The sequence below is a fragment of the Aquarana catesbeiana genome, linkage group LG09 (assembly GCF_042186555.1).
Source record: "Aquarana catesbeiana isolate 2022-GZ linkage group LG09, ASM4218655v1, whole genome shotgun sequence".
In the NCBI taxonomy this organism is placed as follows: Eukaryota; Metazoa; Chordata; class Amphibia; order Anura; family Ranidae; genus Aquarana; species Aquarana catesbeiana.
In genome coordinates, this window is record NC_133332.1 from 52569053 (window position 1) to 52591972 (window position 22920).

The 22920-nt window shown below is 43.6% G+C and overlaps 1 protein-coding gene across 3 annotated transcripts in view; it reads left to right on the plus strand.

Annotated features, from left to right (window-relative positions):
* Positions 1–1399: 1399 nt before the first annotated feature.
* MAP3K10 (mitogen-activated protein kinase kinase kinase 10) overlaps positions 1400–22920 on the plus strand; it is a 95245-nt gene continuing 73724 nt past the window's right edge. Inside the window, exons 1-3 of one of the 3 annotated variants that reach the window (XM_073598493.1) lie at positions 1400–1518; positions 1617–1701; positions 3196–4270. In XM_073598493.1, the coding sequence (XP_073454594.1) occupies positions 3529–4270 (742 nt within the window). In that variant the 5' untranslated portion in view covers positions 1400–1518; positions 1617–1701; positions 3196–3528. Of the gene's footprint in view, positions 1702–3195; positions 4271–22920 lie in introns of all 3 variants that reach the window. The other 2 variants (XM_073598494.1, XM_073598492.1) reach the window with 2 other exon arrangements.

A 22920-nucleotide genomic window follows, 5' to 3' on the forward strand; every position in this document is an offset into this window, starting at 1 on the left:
TTTGACAAGCGGTGAGAAGCCATTATATCACCGCCTGCTTTAACCCCTTGAACCCCACATTGCATGCAGTTGGGGGTGCTTGCAGAGCGGCACCATTCACTTGAATAGGTCACGTTCAGCGCGCGCTACACCCACCAAAAGTGTCAGGAAGTATAATTTCTGCTGCAGCGATGAAGCAAAGCATCAGCATGTGTACACCCCATCTGCTGCCTTCGCAGCTAAAGGAGAAGCAGTTGGGGCGTTTTAAAAACATGGCTCAACCACAGGATTTTTTCGCTCCTCATTCGCCAGTGTAATGAGCCCGAACTCCGTCATTCAAGGCAATGGGGCTGCACTTCAAATGGTTGGCTCATGGTTGCAGCACATTAGTCCTGTTAAAAAAAGGGGGCATTCAGGAAGCAGCACAATCGCCTCCTGAATGCCTGACAGCAGCTGCTTAGCTGCACTCTGAAATGCGACCCACTGCGGATCGCTTTTCAGAGAATGGGCAAGTGCAAACTTCGCCAAAAAGTCATCCACCGCAGCTGGCTTTTCGGAGGGGCAGTAGAGCCTTCTGCCCATGTGAATGGGCCCTAACACAGGCACTCTTATACTGAAATGCATTATTTTTTTATTATTATTATACAGGATTTATATAGCGCCAACAATGTGCACAGATTGCAAATTAAAGGGAGGCCGTACAGCTACAATACGGTTTAATACAAGAGAGATCAGAGGACCCTGCTCGCAAGAGCTTACAATCTAAAAGGGAGAGGCAAGTGACACAAAAGGTAATAAGCTCTCTGTATATAAATGAATGAAATATAGTTATATTTACTGTATATAACATATAATAAATATATTAAATATAATAATGTATAAAAATATAAAGTATTTAGAAATAAATGAAATATATTATTATTATACAGGATTTATATAGCGCCAACAGTTTGTGCAGCGCTTTACAACATGAGGGCAGACAGTACAGTTACAATACAAATCAATACAGGAGGGATCAGAGGGCCCTGCTCGTTAGAGCTTACAATATTTATATGTATATAAAGAATATTAAATAAATATATTAAATATAATAATAATAATAATAATATATAGTATTTAGAAATGAATGAAATATTTTAATAAAAAATATTAAAAATAAAGTATATTAACGTATATTATATTCTCGTAAGCTGCAATATTTATATACATGTATTATTATAATAATGAGCGATTACAGGGACGTGCAAGATCTGTACGTTTTATAACAAATGACAATGATCTCTGACATGTCACATTGACAGTGCTTGTTTTATTGAAAGCTTCCTGGGCCCACAGCGAGCACACACGGCACAGTCTGCTGGTCACAATGTGCAATTGTCTGGTTGCAGCACAGACCAAACTACAACTCCCACAATGCAGTGCGACAGAGGCAGGGAGGTGAGGGGGGTGGCTGTGTATCTGTTCTGCCTGGAACAGCTGACAGCCTGTGTAAGGTGAATGGAAACCATTACCCTGGGGAAAGGGGCTGAATTCCTGCAGGTGATGGAGGGGGACGTCTATCATCTGCACCTTGTCCTGGAGGGGGGACACACCATGATGCTGCATACCTTATGATAACTGTAATGATGTTTTCACAGGAAAGATACCGGCTGCTATTGCTGATCCTTCCATGCTGCATCTCTCTGTAAGCTGGGTGCAAGGCGCTCGGAATGGACCTAGCAGGTGAGCATTCATCACAATTCTGTATATTAATGTTACCTTTTAATTTATAGTAAAGACCGGGGATGAAAGTCATTTGTAGTCGTATTGTATTCTAAAAATACTATCCAATTGGAGATTTGTCTATATTAGCTACAGGAACCTGCATCTTATTTTCTCCTGAATATAATAGGACAAATAAGATAGCCTCTGGACTATAGGACTATCTCTCTCTCTCTCACTCTATATTAAATGCAATATCCATCCCAGATCCTATCTGGATAATAATATCTACTCTGGAGATCTCTGCGAAGCCAGATCAATAATATCTAGCCAGCAGATCACTGAGTATTAAATGTATGAAGCAGCACTGTCCTGATAATGTCCACTCAGCAGATATCTTTATTACATATAGAAGCTGTCAGATCTGGTCGTGAGAAAACTTTCCAATTAGAAAATCTCTATTAGATATCAAAACCAGCACTGGGTTATCCTGCCTTGGTAATGATGGCTAGTTACGGGTTCCTCCATGTTCTGGCAGATCTGGCCTTGTTAATGATGGTTGCTAGAAGTTCTTCCGTGTTCTGGCTAATCTGGTCTTGTTAATAATGGATGGCTAGAAGTTCTTCAGTGTTCTGACTGATCCAGTCTTGTTAATGGTGGTTAGTTAGACGTTCTGACTGATCCAGTCTTGTTAATGGTGGTTAGTTAGACATTCTTCCATGTACTGGCTGATCCAGTCTTGTTAATGGTGGTTAGTTAGATGTTCTTCCATGTACTGGCTGATCCAGACTTGTTAATTGTGGTTAGTTAGACGTCCTTCCTTGTTCTGGCTGATCTGGCCTTTTAATGGTGATTAGTTAGAAGTTCTTACATGTTTTGATTGATCCGGATTAATAGAGTGGCTGGACTGTAGCTATTGGTAGTAAAAAATCCCCTGGCATCAGTGCCCCTTTTATTGGGAAACATAGTGATAGTGTCAGTAGAGGGTATGGTTCCCTGTCATTGGGGTCAGTTGGTGTAATAGTGCCCCAAGGGCCAGATAAAGGCAAGCAAGGGGTCACATCTGGCCCCCGGGGCACAGTTTGGAGACCACTGCTCTAGATGATCCTATCTTGTTAATGATGATTAGTTAGAAGTTCTTCCATGTGCTGTACTGTTTACCTACCATTCAGGAGGACTTGTAGTTCTACATAGTCATATTTGTGACATCCCAAAGATCTCTGAATGTTCGGTATCTCACAAATGTAACTCGAAGCTGTGTGACAGGTAGACCCGCCAGTGTCACACACCAGCATCGTATTTCTTTAGATCAAATAAACAAAGACATGGCGTTAACTCTTTCACGAGGTTGATGTCACAACTGAAGAAGCCGTACACCGGCAAACATACAGGTAAACACAAGCACTCTGATATGAGTTGTGGACACACAAGAAAAAAAAAAAAATTCATTCATTTGAAGTTGTCTCTGATGGTTGTACTGAGGATTTACCTTATGATTTTCTTAATCCCTTACAGTTTCTGTTTGAAGCTCAAGGCTTTCTGCACCAGGATTTATAGACAGTTTGAGACACTTTTTTTTAAGTCCTCTTTCCAAGCTGACGCACCTGAAAAGTTTGGACAACGTGACCTGGCCTTGCTCAACTACGAAACCAATTTGCTAAGCAGAATGTTTCTGTTCGGCAGTGGGCGGTAAGATGACCGATGGAGACGTTTCATGGTATGTTCGGGAACCATTTTATGGACAGCTGGTCCTGGACGTCTTTAAATGTCTTTATGATGGATACATGGTTCTTGTCCATGCTTGGGATTACCATGGAGTAAACTAGTATCCTACCTTAAGCAGCAGGTATGGATGGCCTTCCAAAACCTGTGCCTATGTTGTGGCAAAACCCTAAAGACCCAAATGAAAATGGGATGTGGCATGAGGTACAGAGTTATGGGGTGTCCAACCCTTTGTGGACGGCCGTTTTTGACTACGAGGCAACAGCAGAAGAGGAATTGACGTTGCGGAGGGGGGACCTGGTGGAGATCCTCTCCAAGGACGCCACAGTCTCCGGAGATGAGGGTTGGTGGACAGGAAAGGTTAGAGACAAAGTGGGCATATTTCCCAGTAACTATGTGGTCAGTGACCTTAAGTATACCACTTTGAGAAATGCCCCAAGAGACTTCCCACACCCACTTCCAATAAAGTTTGAAGAGCTGGAACTCGAGGAGATCATTGGTGTAGGGGGTTTTGGGAAGGTCTACAAGGGAATATGGAGAGAAGAGGAGGTGGCAGTTAAGGCGGTACGTCATGACCCTGATGAAGATATCAATGTTACAGCTGAAAATGTCAGGCAAGAGGCCAAGCTGTTTTGCATGCTACGACACCCCAACATTATAGCTTTGAAAGGAGTGTGCTTGTCACCCCCTCATCTATGCCTAGTCATGGAGTTTGCCCGAGGGGGACCATTACACCGGGCTCTGGCAGGAAAAAAGGTCCCAGCTCATGTATTGGTCAACTGGGCAGTGCAGATTGCTCGAGGCATGAAGTATCTCCACGACGAAGCAATTGTACCTGTCATCCATAGAGACCTGAAGTCCAGCAACAGTAAGTATTCACTAAGAACAGTGTTTATTGGTGTATTAAACTGTATTTTACTTTAGTGCGAATACTGCTACTCCCTGTACTCAAAGACGCACAGTTTAACTATTCCTATTTAAATGGTTCTGGCTATAGGTCAGATCTTAAAGGGCAAGTTCATTTCATTAACCAAAAAAAAAATTCAGTTTCAAAGTTATACTTCAGAGATTCTCAACCAGGGTTCAGTGAAACCCTAGGGTTCCTTGAGAGGTTGGTAGGGGTTCCTTGAGCTGTGGCTGATTGATGTCCTATCTTATGGGGCCTCCATGGTTCCAGGTCTAACGCAACTTGGCAGAACCAGTGTGATGACATCAGTGAACATTCAGCTGGCTGTGGCATTCTGACCACCTATGTGAGAATTTAATCATTCCTATTGACCACCAATCCAAGGGACCTTCTTTCTACTGATCCCTGTTGAATTTTTTTTAGCAGGAGTTCCCTGAAACGTGAATATTATTTCAAGGGTTCTGTTGTAAGACGGTTGAGAAAGGCTGATCCACTTAGTCAATGTAACAATTATCCCTTGGTATATCATTTTGTAATAAATGCTTACCTAGTACAGTGATATAGGACTTACTGCTACTGTAGTCTTCGCTGAGGTTGGCTCACCACCTTTTGCGTTGCGGTAACGTTTGTTAAAACCTGCACTTTTATGTGCGTTACTGCAACACACGGTAATTGCTTCACCCCAATGCACGTATACAGTAACAAACACACCTGCACTACAACGCACAGATGTGAATGCTTTATGCGCAGTGATGCGTTATGTTGCATTGGGGCTGTGTTGGCAACCTATTCAGAGTAAATGGGCTGCTTTAAAACAATTTGCGTGAACATGCTAAGGATTAAAATAACCATTCTCAACCAGGGTTCCTTGAGCTCTGTCTGATTGACCTTCTATTTCATGAAGCCTGCTAAGTTGCAGGGCCAACATCACTTGGTAAAATCAGAGGCCTACTCCCAATGATCTTTAGCTGTCTGTAAGGGTGGCGTTCTGACTACACTGTAAGGGGGAGCATCTTCCCACTGACCCCGATAAATTGGTTTTAGCAGGGGTTCCCAGAGAGCTGAAAATGATTTTAAAGGTTCTTTTGGAATAGAAAGGAATGAGAGAGGATGGAGCAAAGCATTAAAGGAGAAGAGGGTAGGACGGGGTAAAATAGGACCTTGGTATGTAAAGCATAGCAGCCAATATCTGCCTGACCAAACCTTACCAAGCCTGCTGGTTCACTTGTTGGCACTGCTGTAAACTCAGTAATGTTGTTAGGCCCTGGTACATTTTTTAGGATTATAGTGGACCTTTTGTATCATAAGGCTCAATTCAGAAACTTTAGCACAGGGAAAGGGATCTTTATTTTTAGCCATGTGGCTGTTATTTTGCAAACCTCACTGAAGACGGCTAAAAATAACTGTTACATTTCTGAAAATAAGTATCCTTATCTTGATGTGTTATCCTTGCAGATTTAGTTTATAGTGTGATATCTGCTTTTTCTAACCTCCTTCTGAACATACTAGTTGCCTGGATGTAATACTGGTCCAAAAGCTTCAATACCTTCTGGGTTACTAATGTAGAAAAAAGCGCGCAGAAAGTGACGTTAGAATGAAATTACTATCCTTGCACACTTGCTTTCGGTCAGTGACTTCGAAAATCCTAAAGCCAGTAGCCATGATAGCCAAGCAACTGGCAAGTCCAGAGGGAGAGGCCATTGCAGCCTCTTTTCCTTTTCCTTTCCGTTTCCGTTGCTTATCCGTTGCTCATCCGTTGCTTTTCCGTTTGCTTTTTCTTTCCTTTTTCCTTTCCTTTCCTTTTTTCCAGCTGAGCAGGCCACAGACAGTTAGTAGCCCTTGTGGCAAAGGCCAGAACTCAGACTGCTTGTCTTGGCCTGGGAAAGACTTTTGTTGCTGCAGCTTTTTCTTTTCTGGAGGGACGGAGTCGTTTTATTGCCATGGACAGCACTGGTCCTTGATATTTGAGTATGGATACAGTCCAATGCTATAAACTATGCGCGCTCTGAAATAAAATGTTAACCCAGAGGTCAATTTCTGAGATTATTTACTGGCGTTGGTGTGACTTTAGACTTTTTTTTTGCCTTATACACGGTTGTGCTCTGAGTTTATTATAGCATGGAATGTATACAATGTTGGTTTCATTGTAATAAAACACACTACCGTGTATATTTTTTATTACCTATAGATGTCACGTTGGCTATCTTGGAGTGACATTCTCAGAATTCCAGCTTGTTGAATCTGAAGTCCAGGCCAATGATAGATATAAATGCCTTAATGCAGTTTGCTAAGCCTTTGAGAATAAGTAAACGTATTTTACATTTATCAATTACAATTATCAAAACTATCTTATGCTCCTCTCCTGTCATCTGCAGAAGGGGAGCTGACACCCTTGTATTCTTTAAAGAAGAACTAGACCTTTCAATCCTTTACAGCCAAGGAAGCTGCCATCTTGGCTTCTGTTTGATCTGCAGTTGCCATAGTACTGCACATGTGATCATTTATGACACCAGTCATTTGATGGCTTGATAGTTCAGGTGAGAGCACAAGCAACTGTGACAGTTATTATTCACAGTGTGTCCTAAACAGTGGCGGCTGGTGTTTTTTTTTTTTTTTTGAGGGGAGGGGGGGCGGCTTCAAACAGCCAACCCCCCCCCACCTCAGTTAGCTGCCAACTCCCCCCTCCCACGCTGTTGGCCGGGTCACCCCCCCCCCCCCCCAATACGCTATTGTCACACAACTGGGTAGGCTCAGGGCGCACCCTTTTTTTGAAGCCTATTAGACCCTCTGGCTCTAATCGTGCTTGGAAAAAAAAAAACATTGGAATCCATGCGTCCGGCACCACACATGTAGATTGGGGGGCCGGACGCATGGATAGGGGGGCGGCGCCCATGTGCACCTAATGGATGGGTCGCCACTGGTCCTAAATAGAACTGTTTTGGAAAGCGGTTAAATTGATGGGTTTAGTTCTGCTTTAAATTGAAGGTCTCATTCACAGGGGATTTTAGTGCCAGAGGTGCATCCTAAACAGTGGCGGCTGGTGTGGTGTGTTTTTTTTTTTTTTTTTTTTTTTGGGGGGGGGGGTGGCAAATGGCTGTTTTCTTAGGTGGATGCGGATAACTGCGGCCACTCAACTTGTATAGGGCAATGACAGGCTGACATTGCTGACCTCTCTTCTTTAGAAAATCATATTTGCCTGGCTCTAATGATCTGCTACATGTTTGTCTTCAAAGCATTTTGGGTCACTGCACTGGAACAAGTATAAAGCTAAAAATTTCTGACAGTTAGGCCTTGTTCCCACTTAGTTTAAATACTGATGCTGAACAAATACACCTATAGCGTTAATGCGTGGTGTAATGGTGCGTTTGACGTGTGCTAAAAATGCTTCCCAAACACCCTATGCACATTTAATTCCCAATAAAGGCCTGCTAAAGAAGTACCCTAAACACCTTTTTTTTCTTTTTTTTTTCCTTTCTGTGAACAAGGCCTAATGCACCGCAAATGTGCCACAAACGCACTGCAAACGTGTGCTGGCAAGCTACTATTGCATTGAATGGAAGGTGTTGAGATGCTTCATGTGACATCAGCTTCATGTGACATGTAGCTTAATATTTGAAGCGCAATGACGCAACGCAAGCACTTCATTGCGACCTTAGAAAGCATGTAGAGCTGCTGGAAGCTCAAGGCACATAACGCTGCCCCACCGGAACTCAGAGCAGGCATCCAATTTCACTGATCCAGAACTGCTGATGAGATGCTGCTCTACCGAACCGATATTTGAGAGTTTGGGTATAGCCTAAGCCAGCGCTACTCCACTGACCAAGTCCAACCCAGCCCAGCAGGGCTTACTGTTGTAGAGGTCGCTTCATGTTTTGATAAAGTGAACAGCTCTGTGAGATGACTAAATTATCAATTGCAAACTGCTTTACTAGGCACTTAAGGGGTGTTAACCACTTGACCAGGCCATTTTTTGTGATACGGCACTGCGTTACTTTAACTGACAATTGCACGGTCGTGCGACACTGTACCCAAAAAAAGATTATGTTCTTTTTACCCACAAATACAGCTTTCTTTTGGTGGTGTTTGATCACCTCTGCATTTTTTATTTTTTGCGCTATAAACAAAAAAAGGCCAACAATTTTGAAAAAAAAAAAAAAAACATTTTTTTTACTTTCTGCTATAAAACATATCCAGTAAATTTTTTTTTTAAAATATAAAAATTCTTCATCAATTTAGGTCAATATGTATTCTGTTATATATTTTTGGTAAAAAACAATAAGCGTCTATTGATTGTTTGTTTGTTTTTTGCGCAAAAGTTATTGCGTCTACAAACTATGGGATATATTTATGGATTTTTTTAGTTATTTTTTTTTTACTAGTAATGGTAGCGATCAGCGACTTATAGCGGGACTGTGATATTGTGGTGGACAAATCGGACCCTAACTGCCACTTTTTTTGGGAACTACTGACACTTATACTGTGATCAGTGCTAAAAATATGCATTGTCACTGTACTAATGACACTGGCTAAAAACGGGTTAACATCAGGGGCGATCAAAGGGTTAACTGTGTGCTTAGCCTGTTTTTTTTAGTATAGTGTGGGAGGTGCTTTTACTATGAGAAGACATGGATCCTTGTCCCTGCTTTGCAGGAACATAGAATTTATGCCTTCCCTACTTGTTTACATGGGCAGACTGCCGTTCTGCCTCTGCACAGAATGATCGGCAGGTGCTGGTGGACATCGAGTCACCGGTACCTGCTGATCGGCTCCTGCTTTGTATAATCACAGAAGGACTGAGCCGCCGTCGGCGGCGGCGTGCATTTGCGCCCGCAAGAGCCGGATCACCTATATACAGTATCTCACAAAAGCGAGATAAATTTTTGTAAATATTTTATTCTATCATTTCATGTGACAACACTGAAGAAATGACACTTTGCTTCAATGTAAAGTAGTGAGTGTAAAGCTTGTATAACAGTGTAAATTTGCTGTCCCCTCAAAATAACTCAACACACAGCTATAAATGTCTAAACCGCTGGCAACAAAAGTGAGTACACCCCTAAGTGAAAATGTCCAAATTGGGCCCAAAGTGTCAATATTTTGTGTGGCCACCATTATTTTCCAGCACTGCCTTAATCCTCTTGGGAATGGAGTTCACCAGAGATTCACAGGTTGTCACTGGAGTCCTCTTCCACTCCTCCATGACGACATCACGGAGCTGGTGGATATTAGAGACCTTGCGCTCCTCCACCTTCCGTTTGAGGATGTCCCACAGATGCTTAATAGGGTTTAAATCTGGAAACATGCTTGGCCAGTCCATCACCTTTTACTCTCAGCTTTTTTAGCAAGGCAGTGGGCGTCTTGGAGGTGTGTTTGGGGTTGTTATGATGTTGGAATACTGCCCTGCGGCCCAGTCTCCGAAGGGAGGGGATCATGCTCTGCTTCAGTATGTCTCAGTACATGTTGGCATTCATGGCTCCCTCAATAAAGTGTAGCTCCCCAGTGCCGGCAGCACTCATGCAGCCCCAGACCATGACACTCCCACCACCATGCTTGACTGTAGGCAAGACACACTTGTCTTTGTACTCCTCACCTGGTTTCCGTCACACATGCTTGTCACCATCTGAACCAAATAAGTTTATCTTGGTCTTAGATCACAGGACATGGTTCCAGTAATCCATGTCCTTTAGTCTGCTTGTCTTCTGCAAACTATTTGCGGGCTTTCTTGTGCATCATCTTTAGAAGAGGCTTCCCTCTGGGACGAAGACCATGCAGTCCAATTTGATGCAGTGTGCGGCGTATGGTCTGAGCACTGACAGGCTGACCCCCCCCATCCCTTCAACCTCTGTAGCAATGCTGGCTGCACTCATACGTCTATTTCCCGAAGACAACCTCTGGATATGACGCTGAGCACGTGCACTCAACTTCTTTGGTCAACCATGCCGAGGCCTGTTATGAGTAGAACCTGTCCTGTTAAACCGCCGTATGGGCTTGACCACCATGCTGCAGCTTAGTTTCAGGGTCTTGGCCTAGGCTATAAGAAGATTGCCATCTTTATGTAGCGCAACAATTCTTTTTTTCAGATCCTCGGAGAGTTCTTTCCCATGAGGTGCCATGTTGAACTTCCAGTGACCAGTATGATAGAGTGAGACCGATAACACCAAATTTAACACACCTGCTCCCCATTCACACCTGAGACCTTGTAACACTAATGGGTCACATAACACCAGGGAGGGAAAAGGGCTAATTGGGCCAAATTTGGACATTTTCACTTAGGGGTGTACTCACTTTTGTTATCAGTGGTTTAGATATTAATGGCTGTGTGAGTTAATTTGAAGGGACAGCAAATTTACACTGTTATACAAGCTGTACACTCACTACTTTACATTGTAGCAAAGTGTCATTTCTTCAGTGTTGTCACATGAAAAGATAGAATAAAATATTTACAAAAATATGAGGGGTGTACTCACTTTTGTGAGATACTGTATACATGATCTGGCGCACAGTAAAACTGCTATAGGGCAGTCAGCAAATGGTTAAACAAGCGCCTCAAACGCCTGCTTTTGATCCCAGTGTGAGCACCACCTAAATGTAATTTCATATTCTCATTGCGCACATTACTGGATTAGGCTCAGAAGTAGCAGGTGACAAAGGGGTCTTGCACGACTCTGAAACATATATTATATAATATAATATAGTAAAAATTTATGTGCAGCGCTAACGAAAATTAATCAAAGTGAAAATTCCTATACAAAAACAATTTAACCACTTGACAACTGGGCACTTAAACCCCCTTCCTAACCAGACCAATTTTCAGCTTTTGGTGCTCTCACATTTTGAATGACAATTACTCAGTCATGCAACACTGTATCTATATGAAATTTTTGTCCTTTTTTTCACACAAATGGAGCTTTCTTTTGGTGGTATTTAATCACCGCTGGGTTCTTTATTTTTTGCGCCGTAAAAGAAAAAAGACCGAAAAATCTGTAAAAAAATGCATTTTTCTTCATTTCTGTTATAATATTTTGCAAATTAGTAATTTTTCTTCATATATTTTGGCCAAAATTTATACCGCTACATATCTTTGGTAAAATTAACCCAAATCGGTGGATATTATTTGGTCTTTGTGAAAGTTATAGAGTCCAAAAGCTATGGTGCGAATATCTGAAAATTGATCACACCTGAAGTACTGACGGCCTATCTAATTTCTTGAGACCCTAACATTCCAGAAAAGTACAAATACCCCCCAAATGACCCCTTTTTGGAAAGAAGACATTCCAAGGTATTTAGAAAGATGCATGGTGAGTTTTTTGAAGTTGTCATTTTTTCCCACAATTCTTTGCAAAATCAAGGTTTTTTTTTTACTTTTTTTTTTTCCCACAAAATTGTCATATTAGCAGGTTATTTCTCACACACCGCATATGCATACCACAAATTACACCCCAAAACACATTCTGCTATTACTCCTGAGTACGGCGATACCACATGTGTGAGACTTTTACACAGCGTGGCCACATACAGAGGCCCAACATGCAGGGGAGCACCTTCAGGCGTTCTGGAGCACCCAGGCCAATTCTGACATTTCTCTCCTACATGTAAAAATCATCATTTATTAGCTAGAAAATTACATAGAACCCCAAAACATTATATATGTTTTTTTAGCAAAGACCCTAGAGAATACAATGGCGGTCGTTGCAACTTTTTATCTCGCATGGTATTTGCGCAGCAATTTTTTTAACGCGTTTTTTTTGGAAAAAAAACTGTTTTGTGCTTTACAAAAACCAAAACAGTAAAGTTAGCCTAATGTTTTTGCATAATGTGAAAGATGAAGTTACGCCGAGTAAATAGATACCCAACATGTCACCTTTCAAAATTGCACGCGCTTGTGGAATGGCGCCAAACTTTACTACTCAAAAATCCCCATAGGCGACGCTTTAAAATTTTTTACTGGTTACATGTTTTGAGTTACAGAGGAGGTCTAGGGCCAAAATTATTGCTCTCGCTCTACCGATCGCAGCGATACCTCACATGTGTGGTTTGAACACCGTTTTCATATGTGGGCGGGACTTACGTATGCGTTCGCTTCTGCATGCGAGCACACAGGGACAGGGGCGCTTTAAAAAAATTTTTTTTTTTTTATTGTTCATTTTACTTTATTTTAGTTTGATGCTTTTTTCCAAAAAAAAAAAATTTTTGACCACTTTTATTCCTATTACAAGGAATATAAACATCCTTGTAATAGGAATATGGCATGATAGGTCCTCTTTACAGTGAGATATGGGGTCAATAAGACCCCACATCTTACCTCTAGGCTGGGAAGCCTGAAATAAAAAAAAAAAAAACGATCCTGGCTTCGATCGTAGCGGTGAGTGCCTCCCGTAAGAACGATCAAGCAGTGGAACAGCTGCTATGATCATTCTCATGGTGTAGGGAATCGCCGGCTGAAAAAGCTGATATCTGAATGATGCCTGTAGCTGCAACCATCATTCAGATATCCCCGCACAAAGTCAAGGACGTTGTATGACGGCCGGCGGGCGGGAAGTGGTTAAAACGCTTTTTTTTTTTTTTTTTAACACAAAGTTGTCCATTTATACAATATTTCTACCACATAACATGTACATACCAAAAATGACACCCCAAAATAGATTCTCCTGCTCCTCCTGAGTACTGTGATACCACATGTGTGAGACTTCCACAGCCTGGCCACATACAGAGGGCGAGTACAGCTGAGCATGGCTCAGCATGGCGGGATATTGCGGGGTATGTCGGGGTATTGCGGGGTATGTCGGGGTATTGCGGGGTATGGCGGGGGCATGGCAGAGTATGGCGGGGGCATGGCAGAGTATTGCACAGCATTGCAGAGCATTGCACAGCATTGCATAGTATTGTGGGGGTATTGTAGAGTATTGCACAGCATTGCATAGTAGTGAGGGATGGCTGAGCATGGATGGATGGATGGCTGGATGTCTCTGTGCAGCGCTGTGGGCACTACGCATACAGCCCACAGCGCTGCAGCCAGCCATCCATCCCCCTCCCCGCTCACTGTGTACCGATCAGTACACAGGAGGGGAGGAGAGGAACCGGCGTCATCAGATGACGTCGGTCTGTTTACATGTGATCACATGGTAAACGGCCGCGATCAGCGGCCATTTACCGGGATCCGTGATGCGCCGGGTCCTCTGGACCCGGCGGTCACGGATGTGTTCGGGTGCGCGCCCCAGGGGGCGCGCGAGAGGGGAATTCTGGGAGGACGTCATAGTACGTCCTCCCAGAGTTATCCAACCGCCCTGCAGCCGTCATTCGGCTATGGGCCGGTTGGTAAGTGGTTAATATTAAAAAGACATCCAATATAAAGGGCACAAAATAGTGTGAGATCCAAAAGTCTGGACAGCCGCACTCCAAAATGACCCATCTTTGTTCAGTCATAAAAGCAACAACACATCACAGCAACATGACACTGTAAGGGATGAGAAAAGTCTACGCATTTTGTACTACATCAGTGCTTAAAGGAGTAGTACAACCAAAGCTTGTTTGGCTGTACTTCTCCTATGGATCTGTACTCCTGTGACACATTTTCAGCAGACAGCAGGCTGAAACCTGCTGTTGGCTGACGTCACAGAGCCGATCCAGGCTGGGGAAAGATCATGACCATATGGTCGGCATCCGCCCAGATGCCTGGACCGGCACGCAGCTCAGCCTCTCAGCGAGCCACTGAGAGCCTAAGCCAGCTGCTTTCACCCCTCCACAGCCTGGCACTCCAGTGAGCATGGGGGGGGGCAGAGCAGAGAGGCAGTGACTGACATTCACCAGGTCTCTGCTCATGGAGCACTGAGAACTGAGCGATCAGCGGTGTTTGATCACTCGGTTCTCAGCCTGTAGAGCTGGCGGGGGACAGATGCAGCATCAGACCAGTACTGCATCCACCTAGGCAAGTATGATTCCAAAAAAAACCCTCAACTTCTTTCAATCAATTGTGCTGGTATAGAGCGAAACGCGTAGACTTTTCTCATGCCCCATAGTGTTGTGTTGCTTATATGGAAAATAGCGCTGACAATAAGTTTTGATAACGACTACTTCCACTTTGTCTCAAGCTCTAACCCTGCCCCTTCATCAAACACAGCTTGAAGCAATATGATAGGCTAGGAAAGAAAAGGCTAGATGATGAGGTGGGCTCTTTCTGACTTGCTGCAGCTTTTAATGTACGCAATGAGAAGCTCACAGTGTGCAGTAAAATCAGAGTAAGCAATTAAGTATAGGAGAGGGGCTTGTACTACTGTGCAAGACTGAAGGGAAGGCCCAGGTTTGGATTTAATTATATGTAAACCCAATCAGTAAAATCTCATGGAAGCTTTAACATTTTCATGTAATTTCAAAAGTAATTTTCAATATTTTAACCACTCCCTGCGATATAGCAAAATGACGGCCGGGAAGTGGTTTCATTATCCTGACTGGGCGTCCTATGACGTTCAGCAGGATAAGCCGCGATTGCACACCCGCGGAGGCATGCAGCATGGCGATCAGTGGTGTGGTGTGTCAGTCTGACACACGGCATCTCCGATCGAGGTAAAGAGTGTCCAGTCACAGCAGATCACAGTGTAAACAGGAAAAGCCGTGTACTTCTTGCACTGACAGACACAAGTAGAGGAGAGCCGATCGGCTGCTCTCCTGATGGGGGGGGGGGGGGGGTCAGCACTGATTGATTATCAGTGCAACCCCCCACGAGGATGCCAACCCATGACCACCAGGTAAGCCCACTAGAGCCCACCAGGGATGGCAATCATTGCCCATTAGGGATGGCACTCTGTGCCCATCAGTGATGCCTGCCAGCGCCTCTGATCAGTGCTGCCTATCAGTGCCATCTATCAGTAGTGCCCATCAGTGCTGCCCATACGTGCCCTCCAGTGCCACCTATCAGTGCCATCTCATCAGTGCCCATCAGTGCAGCCTCATCAGTGCCTATCAGTGAAGGAGAAAACTTATTTACAAAGTTTTGTAACAGAAACGAAGAAATACATTTTTTTTTCAAAATTTTCGGTCTTTTTTTTTTTTTTTATTTGTACCGCAAAAAATAAACCCCCCCAGAGGTCATTAAATGCCACCACAAGAAAGATTTATTTGTGGGGAAAAAAAATTATAAAAAATTTGTTTGGGTACAGATTCGCATGGCCGCGCAATTATCATTCAAAGTGTGATAGCACTGAAATTTGGTCTGGGCAGGAAGGTATATAAGTGCCCTGTATTGAAGTGGTTAAAAGGCCCATTGACACCAGTGAGTGTGCTTTAAGATCTGTATATTACGTACCCCCTAGTGTATGTTGTGTAGGGGGGGTGTGATGCGTTGTAACTTTTTTTTTTTTTACTTTATTGAAATGTAAAAAAAATACCATTCATTCAACTTTATGCATTGTGCACTGTTGTGTAAAAATGCATCCTGTCCGTGAATTTTTTTAGCACACACCATTACAGTACTGTGGTGTGAATGGAAACAATGGTGCACAGGGCAGCACAGCAGCTTACTGGTTAGCACTCCTACCTTGCAGCACTGGGGTTCTCGGTTCAGGTCCCAACCAGGAATGAAATGTCATTTTGTGACCTTCAAAAAAGGGGAAAAAAAAAAAGTAAAACAGTGCAATGTATAATCTCCTTTTGCAGGTTTCCCCCATGTGCTCCAGTTTCCTCTCACACTGATGTGAATGTACAATATGTAAAGGTATTTAGAATTATATAAATACCTGTATTAAATAAAACATTTTTAAAAAGTTGCCTTGACCGTGCTATAACGCCAATCCACTGCCTATTGTGTAAATGAGCCCTAAATCTGAATCCTTCAGTAAAATAACATCTGACAACATTTTGTCCTTGGCTAACAGGTGTGCTCCTGCGTTGTCCCCCTGCGTTGTCCCCCATTTTATATAGGCTTCCGATGGAGACAAGTGGCTGTTTTAAACACATTATGCTGGCCTGGGCCACTGTTGTCCCCATCAGGAAACTCACCCTGAGAAATGCCATCACTGGAGTGTAGGCATGTAGGCAGGAAGTGGCTACAAAAAGCCCATTTTAGCAAACAAAATGGATTTACATCTATCGGGGGCTGCTGCAGACAGTGCACGACCACTGGTGTGCGCTATGCGGGAGCAATGAGGGGTAATACAATGCACTGTTTGGGCGCATTGCCTTGTTTACTTTTTTTCTTTCTAACTTTATGTGAAGTGTCACAAAATGACAAGTCTCAGCACAGCAAATTGTTGTGATATGTAGTGCTGTGCGATGCACTGCGAAAAAATGATGCCTGCTTTGATTTATCGCAGCGCACACCAACGCAGTGTTTTGGGTTAAACATGCTCTATTCAAAGCAAGGGTCTTTTGCATTGTTTCTGCATTGGGCGTTGTTCTGAATCTGTGGAGTTCCCACTGTTAACAATTTTTTTTTTTTTTTTTTTTTTTAGGATGAATATGTTTTGTTTATAAAGATTATTTATAGTACTCCACTGTTCTGTGTTGAATCGGCGCTCGATTGCCAATTTTCATAGAGGAATATATCTTATATTCCTCTTTGCTGGCAGTTTCCATAGTGCTTGTGGGCATGTGAAGCCCACAAGTACTATCTTCCGGGCTCTGGTGCAGCTGAGCGACCAGCATGCACCACCCGTTCTCGCGCATGCGCCGTATGTACGGCGCAGCGCCATACACTCCTGATGTTGCCATCACAAGGGGCGGCGGCGTTGGAAGTGCCCGCCCCCGTTGTGATGGCAACGAAGCCCTCGGCACTGCCCACTGACTCCTGGGAAGTGATGACAAGCATCTCCCAGGAGCACTAGCGAGCATGGGCGCCGAGGGAAATGACGGCAGGCGCCAGGGAGAGGAAGAGGCAGATTACAAGGGACCCCCTAGCAACAGACATGAAAAGGAGAGTAAAAAAAAAAAAATTTTTTTTCCAAATGTTATTGTTTTTAATGCAGCTGAATAATGCAAAAATAATTTTAGGAGTGGAACTCCACTTGAAGCTGAGCATGCCACCCCACCGATACTATCAGTCAGACCCAACATAAGTACCTAAAATAACATGATTCCGACCCCAGAATGTTGCCATGACAAGGTTTGGTTGTGGGAGAGTTTTTAATGTGTTATTTTGAGATCCTCAATGACAGCTGAGCCTCTCACACCTATCACTCCCACATCATCTCCTTTTCTGTGCTGCCATGGAAACAGTCAAACAGTAGAGGCCTACAATGCTACATAAAGCCTAAACATAATACTCCCAAAATACCCATCCAAGTCATAAAGTCCACATATATAGTATGTGTCTGGAGTTCCGCTTTAGGAACAGCGTACTTTCTATAAATGTATCAGCATACTAACAGATCATAGTATAATAACCTGCTTCTGATTTGTGTGTGTGTGTGTGTGTTATACTATAGTGGCTTATTTATACACATATTGCACTCTGAGGAGCAACTTGCAGTGGATCGTTTTTCAAAAGGTGTTCGACAGGTGGTGAGGAGGCATTATGTCACCTCACTGTCTGTTTCAACCCCTAAAAACCCGCATTACAGCCATGTGCATTGCACACAGTGGTACACAGCTCCATTCGGTTGAATGGTCTGCATTTAGGTGGTACTGCTCGCCAAACATGACCGGGGGGGAATAATTTTTGCTGCGATGCGTTGTACACCATTATTCACTGCCTCTACAGCTTAAAAGGATGGTTCATCTTTACAAAAAAAACTGCCTATGATGTTTGTAGATTAACCACTTCAATACCGGGCCTATTCTGGCACTCCTCTCCTACACAAAAATCATAATTTTTTGCTAGAAAATTACTCAGAACCCCCAAACTCATGGAATGGCGCCAAACTTCGGTATTTAAAAATCTCCATAAACGACTCTGAAAATTTTTACAGGTTACCAGTTAAGAGTTACAGAGGAGGTCTAGTGCTAGAATTGTTGCACACGCTCTAACGCACGCGACGATACCTCACATGTGTGGTTTGAACGGCGTTTACATATGTGGGCGGGACTTGCGTGTGCATTCGCTTCTGAACGCAAGTTACTGGGGACAGGGGCGTTTTAAAATTTTTTTTTTTTTTTTTTTTAATTTTACGTAATTCTTTTTATTTTTACACTTTTTTTTTACATTGTTTTTTAATTTTTTTGATCGCTTTTATTAATATTACAAGGAATGTAAACATCCCTTGTAATAGGAATCTATTGTGACATGTCCTCTTTATGGAGAGATGCCGGGTCAATAAGACCCTACATCTCTCCTCCAGGCTGGAAAGCATGAGATCGAGAAAAAAAATTCACTGATCTCACACTGACAGCCACGATCGTGGCTTTGTTTACATCCGGGAACCCGGGCGTGACGTCATAACGTCGCGCCCGGGCCTCCGACGGTCATAGAGATGACTGGTAACCATCTGATCACCGGAAATCTCTATCGTCGTCATCCGGCGCCGGCCGATTCTTTCTCCGGGCCCCCCCCAATGGCACTGGAGAGCCCGGAGAAGCACCGGATGGCGGCGGGAGGGGGGGTGACGTCAAGCCACGAAACTGTCGCTATGATCATTCTTATCGTGCACAGAATCGCCGGCTGGAAAGAATGATATCTGAATGATGCCTGTAGCTGCAGGCATCATTTAGATATCCCCGCACAAAGTCAAGGACGTCACATGACTGTGCGGTATTGAAGTGTTTAAATCAAACTGTGCAGCTCTGACTAAAGTTTAATAATACCCTTACTATAGGTGTAGACCATTTACATACCTCCCGAAGCCTTACCCAGAATGTTGCTAAGTACTACAAAATCACACCGCTCTGAGCAGAAAAGCAAAATGATGAGATGGACGGTGGTACACCTAGTCCAAGTGCTCTGGCTCAGGATGTCCCTCCCACATCCAGAAACAAACCACAAAAGTACAGAAGAGTTGCGTGTTCTTTTTATCATGGTCACACAACAACAATTAAAATGGAAGACTGAATTTCCAGTGGTGCCGACTCTTCTATGTACTTTTGTTGCTAAGTACTCCCAGGACATTGCTAAGTGAGGCCTAGTCATCACTGGTCACCTCCACCATCACAGGAGTGAGCTCTTTCTCTGATTCAAAGCCCCTCACATGCTCTTTCTCTCCCATGATGCAGTAGCTCTGAGTTCAGCATTTAAGAGCTCACTCCTGTGATGGTGGAGGTGCGCAGTGATGACTAGGCCTCAATTAGCAATGTCCTGGGAGTATTCCAGACAGACTTCATAAGGTATGTAAATGGCCTACACCTATAGCAAGGGTTTTATATAACTTTAGTCAAAGTTGTTTGTTTTTATCTACAGATGCCCCTTATCTGCATAGGTAGTTTGGTGGTAAAGGTGAACTATCCCTTTAAGGTGGCGCTATTGTGGGGTAGTGGCGGTAAAAACACAGATTAACTGCCTGCTTTGTGCCCCCAGCTGCAAGAGTAAACAAACCCTAAGGGCCCATTCACACCAGAAACTGCACATAATTGCCTGTTTTTGACTGCATATTTACATGCATTTGAAGCACGCTTGCTCTGTGCTTGAATGCATTTTGCATGCGTTATGCACTGCATTTGAAGTGCATTTTTCTATATGTTTTAGGGCTTGACTTTCTTGGCTTAAAGGGTGCGGTCCAGTGCATCTAGAGTGCGCTTGTGGTGCAGAAAAATGCAGCATGCTCTACTTTTTTTTTTTTTTTTTTTTTTTAACAGCGGTGAACTGCACTGCAATGATGTGAACTATACCCATAGGATTACTTGATTTTGGGCTGTCTGTGCAGTTGGAGTGCAGTTCAAAATGCATCCAACTGCATTCGGTGTGAAAGGGCCCTAAGAGTATATTCATTCCCAAGAAAAAGGGTAAAGAAAGAGGCGCCTTCTAAGTATGAACTGTAGAAACCTTATGGTACTATAAAAATGCTCACATTGAGGTTAAAACGATCAGCATGAGGAAAATCCTGCAGGGTGCATCTCCTTGCTCGCTGGTTCAACAGGCTGTGTCACTCAGGAAGCCATAGAAAGCCGTTCACCGGCTCTGTACACTCTGTGGCTCAGATGGTAATGCAGAGGAGAGGTCTGAGGCGCTCGTGGACCGCAGCAGCGTCTGACGTCACCGAAAGTGTTGCAACGCCATTTCTGAGCCTGCACACGTGTTCCTTTGTCCTCAGGTTCTCTGGCATCATTTCAACTACAGTTTGCGCCAGAACCACCCCCATTTCCATTTTATTCATTCCCAACGCTTGACAACAAAAAAAATAACGGTTCTGTATGTATGCAGTTCACACCAGCGCGGTGCATTTGCCTTGCGTTGCAAAAAGTACAGCATGTACTACTTTTTTTAAAGACATCGCAGTGCAATGTGTTCAAATGCACCAAAGTGCATATAAATGCAACGTGCTGCAAGGCAAACAAGATAAAAAAAAAATGCATCGCATGTGAAATGCTTACAAAAAATGCATCAGGTACGCAGTAATGGATGCGTTGTGGTGTGAATGAGCCCTAAGGGCTTGTTCACGCAGTACATACTGCCATCCCTTAAAATGGGAACCCACCGCACAGCAACTGCGTCCATTGCATGCAGTTGCGGGACGGTTGTGGTGCTACCGTATTCATTTCAATGGGTCGCATTCGGCTGTACCACCTGCTGAATGCAACACGCCTTTTAATTTTTGCTGTGCCTGCGAAGCAAATAATCACAGCTGCAGAATGGGTACAGTCCTTAGCATCTGCATTGCCACGTTTTAGGGGGGCAGTTGGGGGCTGTAAAACCGTGGCTCAACCACCTACTTTTACTGCCCCTGGCCTGTGTGAATAAGCCCTAACAGCGAGTCTCTGATTCATATACATTGTACTGTTTTCCTATCTGCATACTCTACACTTGTTACGTTTATTTATTAGTATGTCATTGACTTTCCTAAGAAGCTGATAGGCTGCATTCTCAGGAAGACTAACTGGCTTTTCAAAATGGTCGCTACACTATGCAGGAACGACAGATGGACCTCAAGGATGTTGGAATGCTTCCAGCAGTGTGTTCTTCATATAGTTTCAGATATATTCACTGCAGTACTTACTTCTATAGCTAAGCCCAACACTGGGTGACTTCTCTTTTGGCATGTACAGTATGGAGGGCTTAGGCTGCATTCACACTTTAGCGCAAATCTGGCTGCGATCTGAAAGTGCTGATGTGTGAATGGCAAATCGCAGGACTCGCATTTGAATGACACCTCAAATCGTGGCGCAGGTCTGCCGCGATTGTCGCACGACAAAATGCGCTGCAATCGCGGCAACACGCATCGCGGGAAGCATGTCGCTCAAATCAAAGTTCAGGAGCTACTTGTGGGTGACATGCTTCACGCGATGCGTCCCACACCGCGATTAGAGGTGTCATTCAAATGAATGGCATCTCAAATGTGAGTCCCGTGATTTGTCATTCACACATCAGCGCTTTCAAATCGCGGGCAGATTCGCGGCAAATCTGCCCGCGATTCAAAACACTGGAGTGCAAACGCACCCTTAGGAGTGGTTTGTCTGCTTTGTAGTGATTTCATGTTTCCTTTGGAAAAAAAAACTGCTTAAATAAGATTAAAAAATAGAAGCCGCACTCCAAAACTTGGCTCTTCTTTTCTGTGTTTAATTGTCCAAAAAAGACTGCATACATTGATCTCGCCACCCGAAGCCAACCTTATTGACGCGTTTCACCACTTCTGGCTTGCTCCCCCATCCTTGTGAGCAAGCTAGCAGTAGACTTGCATCAAGGAAGGTTGGTTTCGGGTGGAGATATCAATGTATGCAGTCTCTTTTAACAAATTAAGCACAGAAAGAAGAGCTGAGCTCTGAAGTGCGGCTTCTGTACGTATTTTTAATACTTTTGACTGAGAGCAGAGACAGGCTATGATAGCCAGTACCAGGGCTGTCCGTGTAGGATGGAGGGAACAAGCCTGGAGCAGAGTCATGGGTTTGGGTATGTTTTTAGCTTAAAAAGATTGTTTTCATGGCTGCTCCTGCCGTACTTCCCACCCCTGCCGACATACATGGTGTATGTATACTAGACACTAGTGGTGGCGTTGTCTCTGCCTCCATCTATGTGTATTCAATGACAAAACACAGCCTCTGATGACTCTGTGGCCAACTGTTTTATGAATGGTCAACGGGGATGAAGGTATGGACATGACACCAGTGTTGGTATAACCATACATGCAGACTAGCATTAGAGGGGTACTGGAAATACAGTAGGAGCTATACTATCTGTGGAAACTGAAAACAATTTTTTTAAGCTTCAATTAAAAAGCATATAGTAAAAAGGGACGCTCCTGATGACAAAACACGTTGGGCGGTGCTTTGTGTCATTTCTGGTCTGCTCACTTCCAGTCCATTGCACACAGACACTAGTCCCACTGGTTTTATGCTTTGTAGCTTGTTCAATACAAGCCAAACCTCATTGTCAGTGTTTTTAACCTTTTTTATTCAAATAAAGAAACAATATTACACTATTGGGACATTGCTCTTTGGTCTGTTCTATGTAATCCATACGATGGTTTGTGGAGGAGAGGAAAACAACACCTGGGGACACCTTAAAAGGAGAGAGAGGAGCCTTGGATGAGCCATCTTAA